The 6000-nt window shown below is 34.2% G+C and overlaps 1 protein-coding gene across 1 annotated transcript in view; it reads right to left on the bottom strand.

The window, feature by feature from the left end:
- Positions 1-910: 910 nt before the first annotated feature.
- The window catches only part of LOC126195295 (pyroglutamylated RF-amide peptide receptor-like), a 154006-nt gene continuing 148916 nt past the window's right edge, over positions 911-6000 (bottom strand). Inside the window, exon 7 of the mRNA XM_049933845.1 lies at positions 911-1595. Coding sequence (XP_049789802.1) covers positions 1556-1595 — 40 coding nt within the window. The 3' untranslated portion in view covers positions 911-1555. The remainder of the gene's footprint in view (positions 1596-6000) is intronic.

Here is a 6000-nt window from a genome sequence, read left to right as displayed (position 1 = left end):
AAAATAACTGAATTAAACAGACAGAGTTATGAAATGAAAATGTACACAGGAAGAGAGATAAATGAAAAGTAAAATGCGGTAACTTCTTAATCACATTATTCCAGTTAAATGTTGTAACTTGGGTACAGTATTATCGATTTAAATTTTTTATTGATGTAAACAAAACTGGAGTTAAAATGTCTGTCTTATGTCTGATATTTAAAATAATGTAACATTGGTATAGAATTATTGCTATTACATTCTTTTTTTTTTTCATTTATGTCAACCAGAACTTTGTACTGTTACCTCTTCTGCACTGCATGGCAAATGTTGATGATGGATATTTCCCCTAGCATTTATGTTCAAATCATATGTTTTGAGCTCCGGTCTCACCTTACTGGCATGTATTTGTAACATCACAGTGGGGACAGGTGCAATGAAAAATGAAACATGGAAAATATTTAACGGTTTGAAAAGAAAAAAAATGACATGATTCTACAATTATTATGAATCTCACAAGTTATGCCTTCTAGATTGTTTAAGGAGATTTTATTTATTAAATTATTTCATGTAACATACGTCATCATTGGACCTAAATTTAGAACTTCCAAAATAATGTTTAGTGTCAATATACAGTAAATCCTTTGCCAATGTAAGATATCTAAATAGTTTTATTTGGGGGGGGGGGGGGCTTTTTAAAGCTTTTTCTCTATGCCTCATTTCCATGAAATGAATTCTGACAATATTCAATTTTACAGTTAGTCTTCAAAGAATCATTACTCCCTTCTTGGGAAATAAGAATACTAAGTTTGACTGCCATTTGTCCAAAAGTTCCATCTGTAGCAATATTTGAACATGTAAAATGTTATTGTACACAGGTAAATTACAAACATCTCTATTTTATTTTAATTATTTATTTTGGTACAGCCAATACAATCTCAAGCACATACAGTAGACAACATTTACAATTTCATTTATCTAATACTATTTGATACTGGTACATAGTTTGCTCTATCAGGAACAGGTAGCACTCCATTAACACACATCATAAAGAGTCTGAACAAATGTCTATATACTTTTAATTTACTAACAGCAAAATATTTCCATACACCAACACAGATTCTCATTTAGCTAAAACATACTATATTGTTCCTTCCAGAAAAAAAGCCAACACTCCTTTTATTTCATACAGTCACACACAGCAAGAACACAGTAAGTGGAAAAAGTCTTGTACTTTCTTTAAAATAGTTTAGTACTAATCATGGAGCAGTGGCAGAATTACAGCCAGTCCCTTCTTGTTTAATTATTTATTTCAGAGAAGTATACTGAAATCCTTCAGAGTAACAGTTTTTATCCCATTATTCTTTTATCAGGCATGGCTTATTATATAATCACTTTAACATCCAGAAATTCTTCAGACTGTATTCACGAACTGAAATACTTAGTATTTCTAGCACTTCATCACGATGTCAATGCAGGTCTCAACATGTTACCAAATGTTCTACTTTGTAGACATGATAGACTCCATACAGTTTGTAACTCTTTAAAGTTCTTCTTCTTGCTCTTGGTTCCAATGTCACCTTTGATTTGCACTTACAGAGGTACTGCGTCCAAAGCTGTAACAGTTCATATGAGACACTTATAATAACAAAACACTGTGCAAATTGACACATGTATATTGTAATACAGTAATATTCAAACACAGATGATAGCGATTTGCACTATAGTTTCATAAAATAATTTCTTCATGCTCTCTACCAAAAGGTTGAGGCCTACTCAAATAGGAGGAGCCAATATTAGCTGGCAGTTTCAAGAAAACAGCGCAATTAGCTGTGCACTAATTTTGCAATGTCACCAATAAGTATTGCATAGCAAGATAAATCAGTTGCTTTGTACATCAAAGCGAACATAAATTAGTATATGAATTTCCTGTGTCCATTAAAATAGCTAAGTCCAAAACAGTTGCAGTATGAGTAGCTGCAGAGTTTTCAAAAATAGAAAGAGTTAACCAATTCATTTTGCACACTTTTGTTCCTGTTGGTGATTGTCCTCAAGGTGGAAAGTATCAACTCAACCTAAGAAAGTAGTAAGTCAAGCTGAGGAAGTCATAAAACATATACCTCCTACATATTTATTTAAGGTTACAGAGATACTAAATGTAACAAATAATTGTAATTGAAATTTTATACTTTCAGTTTTAATAAGTATAAAGTACTTTCACAATGGCTGAAGAACATAATAAATGCTCATTTTCTGTATAAATTGAATATTCATATGAAAATCTAGGCTGTTCAATCAGTTTTACATTTGACTTCACATTGTATCTTCTCATGCCACAGCTGGAACAACTTTCCCTCTCCAAGATTGCCTTATTTTTCCTTCTCCCTGTTTCCAGTCTCTCCATTTCTGCTAACCAATTAACTACTCAGAATATTTGTGCACAGGAGATCATTGCTTTTGTTTTAATTTGAATTGTATCAATCCTGTTAAATTTTTACCTAGTTCAGCAATTGGTAAGTGTGCTTCCATTCTATCTCAGAGAGTGTTAGTCTTTATCAGTGGACCCGCTTGCTTCTGCATTTACACCTATTACCAATTCCACAACACTTGTTTTTTTTTTTTTTTTTTTTTTTTTTTTGTTACCTAACCATCTTACATTATTACACTAGAACTGGACGAAATTGGTCTAAGTCCTGACAGTTGAAGAAATATTTATCACATAACTTGGTTGAGAAAAGAGGAAAAATTACAGTGGAGAGTTACTAATCTCCACATTATTCTCCAGATTATCATATGGGATGACAACCTGATATCTTTGTAGGTGATCTACACTTTAAACTGGGATTCTATTGTTGACAGCATCTTTGGTGCTATTTGAGAGGACTAGGATATGCATTGACATCAGTTTTCTGTCAGAGAGGTGTATTCCATCTTCCCACATTAGATGCTGTCACTTGGGCTACCTGCTGTGATGTCTAAGAATTTTTAGCATATTCTACCTGGAACCTGGATAAAGACCAGAAAAGTTTTGCAATTTAGGCGGATTTTTCAATATATTTGCTGTGATGTCATTAGGAAAACATGGCTGCAAGCTGTCATGGTTGGTAGCTGCATTCTCCAAGTAGTTTTGGTTTCATGTATGTGTAGTGCTGTGATATGAGTTCTGTTTACTGCCTTTATACCCAATACTGAATTTCTAGTCAAGAGGTGTAATTATTCTGTTGCTCATTACAACAAAAAATGTCCATTGTTCTGAGTCAGCTATTTATACATTTATTGAGCACATAATAAAATCTTTGAATGATGAAACATCATCAGTGAAGACTTTCTGTGACTTATCGAAGACATTTGATTGTCTCAGTCATAATGTTCTATTACAGAATTTAAGATTTTATGGAACACACAGTCCAGCAGATGCCTGGTTTACTTAAGAAACAATGGAGGAAGTTATATTAGGCTGTTCAGCTAATACAAAGAAAGAAATTGCATTGGGAGTCTCACAGGAATTGATCATTGGCCCACTACTATACTTGCTTTATGTTAATGACTTAATTTTAATTGAAGTAGGAAGCAGAATTAGTCCTGTTTGTAGATGATACAATATTGTTGTGAAACTGAGCAAAGAAGTATCAACAGAGAAAATAGTAAACGATGTTTCTGTGAAAGTTACTAAATGGTTTTGCACAAATGGGCTATCTTTAATCTTCGAAGGAACAGTTTTGTCTCGTCAAAAATATCACAGCTCCTATTAATGTGGTGTACCAACAAGAAGGAATAAACAGGGTACAAAATTATAAGTTCTTTGCTGTGCATACTTTTGAAAACTTTAACTGGAAAAATTAGGTAATAGACCTGCTAAACCATTTATGTTCAGCTACTTTTGCCATAAGAATAACTGCCAACTTGGAGATATAGATGTCAGTAAGTTAACATGTACTGCAAATTTTCATTCGTTGATGTCTAACAGTATGATATTCTTGGGTAACTCCTTCTGTAGGAGAAAAGTACTCATTGCACAAAAGAAAATAATTAGAATTATGTGTGGAATTCACACAGGTATATCTTGCAGGTACCTCTTTAAGCAGCTGGGAATATTAACCACAGCCTCATAGTACATTTATTCACTTAGGAAATATGTTATCAACAATCCATCTAAGTTTCAGAGTAACAGAGATACTCATAAGTATAACACTTGAGAGAAAAATGATCTGCATTAGCCTTTAATGAATTTAACTTTGGTACAAAAAGGGATGAAAACTCCAGAATGAATTTTCACTCAGCAGCAGAGTGTCTGCTGATATGAAACTTCCTGGCAGATTAAAACTATGTCTTCGAATGTGACATGAACCCGGGACCTGTGCCCAGTGAGCTAAATGCTCTACCAATGGAGCTCCCTGAGCACAACTCATGACTCCTCCTCAAAGCATTACTTCCACCAGTAACTCATCTCCTGGTTTCCAAACTTCAAAGAAGTTCTCTTGCAAAACTTGTGGGACTAGCATTCCAGGACCTGCAAGTTTCACAGAAGAACTCCTGTGAAGTCTGGAAGGCAGCAGATGATGTACTGGTCATAGTTAAGCCATGGTGAGGTGTCGTGACATGTGTTTGGGTAGCTCAGCTGGTAGATCACATGCCAGAGAAGGCAAAAGTCCCAGCTTTGAGTCCTGGACCAGCACACAGTTTTGATCTGCTAAAAAGCTTCACCTATAAAACATGTTGACATATACCCATGGATATAAAATGTCTGATAGACATCAGAAATGTTTTCAAATGTAGTTTAAAGAGCTTCCTCATTTAGAATTCTTTCTGTATCATAGAAGTACTTAGTCATTAAAAAACTGTAAATGGGCAGCATGTATGCATATAAATATTATTTTTCTATTCAGTTGTGTGTAAGTTTTCTATGTTTATTCTGTTAATATGTTCCATGTCATAACATTTCTTGTGAATTTTATCTATTTCTCAAGTAAATGACTATCTGGCAACATTACTTAAAAAAACTTAGGATGTTATGTATAATCATATTTTGAAAAATTAATAGAACAGTGCGTGTAGGTATCCTGCAGCAAACAGGTGGATAAAAGAAAAATTTATGTTCTAAATGCAATACACTCTTAATATTTCCTTGCTGATAACTACATGAGGCACTAGAAAAATGAGGTCTTAGGCTTGCCTGTAAGTAAGGCACAGAGACCTAACACTGTTGTTTTGCAGAAAATACACAACTGGGAGACAACACACAGAATGCTATATGAGATTGTAGCAGTGAAGGAGACATGGTGACAAATTAATTTCTTATAATGTTAAAGTATAAGAAATTAATTTGTCCCTTTAAAAAGGGAAATGGATAGGTTAAAGTTAGATATAGTGAGAATTAGTGAAGTTCAGTGGCAGGAGGAACAAGACTTCTGGTCAGGTGAATACAGGGTTATAAATACAAAATCAAATAGGGGTAATGCAGGAGTAGGTTTAATAATGAATCAAAAAATAGGAGTGTGGGTAAGCTACTACAAACAGCATAGTGAACGTATTATAGTGGCCAAGATAGACACGAAGCCCATGCCTACTACAGTAGTACAAGTTTATATGCCAACTAGCTCTGCAGATGACGAAGAAATTGAACAAATGTATGATGAGATAAAAGAAATTATTCAGGTAGTGAAGGGAGACGAAAATTCAATAGTCATGGGTGACTGGGATTTGACAGCAGGAAAAGGGAGAGAAGGAAACATAGTAGGTGAATATGGATTGGGGCTAAGAAATGAAAGAGGAAGCCGTCTGTTAGAATTTTGCACAGAGCATAACTTAATCATAGCTAACACTTGGTTCAAGAATCATAAAAGAAGGTTATATACATGGAAGAATCCTGGAGATACTAAAAGGTATCAGATAGATTATATAATGGTAAGACAGAGATTTAGGAACCAGGTTTTAAATTGTAGGACATTTCCAGGGGCAGATGTGGACTCAGACCACAATCTATTGGTTATGAACTGTAGATTAAAACTGAAGAAATTGCAA

The sequence above is a fragment of the Schistocerca nitens genome, chromosome 7 (assembly GCF_023898315.1).
Source record: "Schistocerca nitens isolate TAMUIC-IGC-003100 chromosome 7, iqSchNite1.1, whole genome shotgun sequence".
Classification (NCBI taxonomy): Eukaryota; Metazoa; Arthropoda; class Insecta; order Orthoptera; family Acrididae; genus Schistocerca; species Schistocerca nitens.
This window is presented reverse-complemented; position numbering and strand designations above follow the sequence as displayed.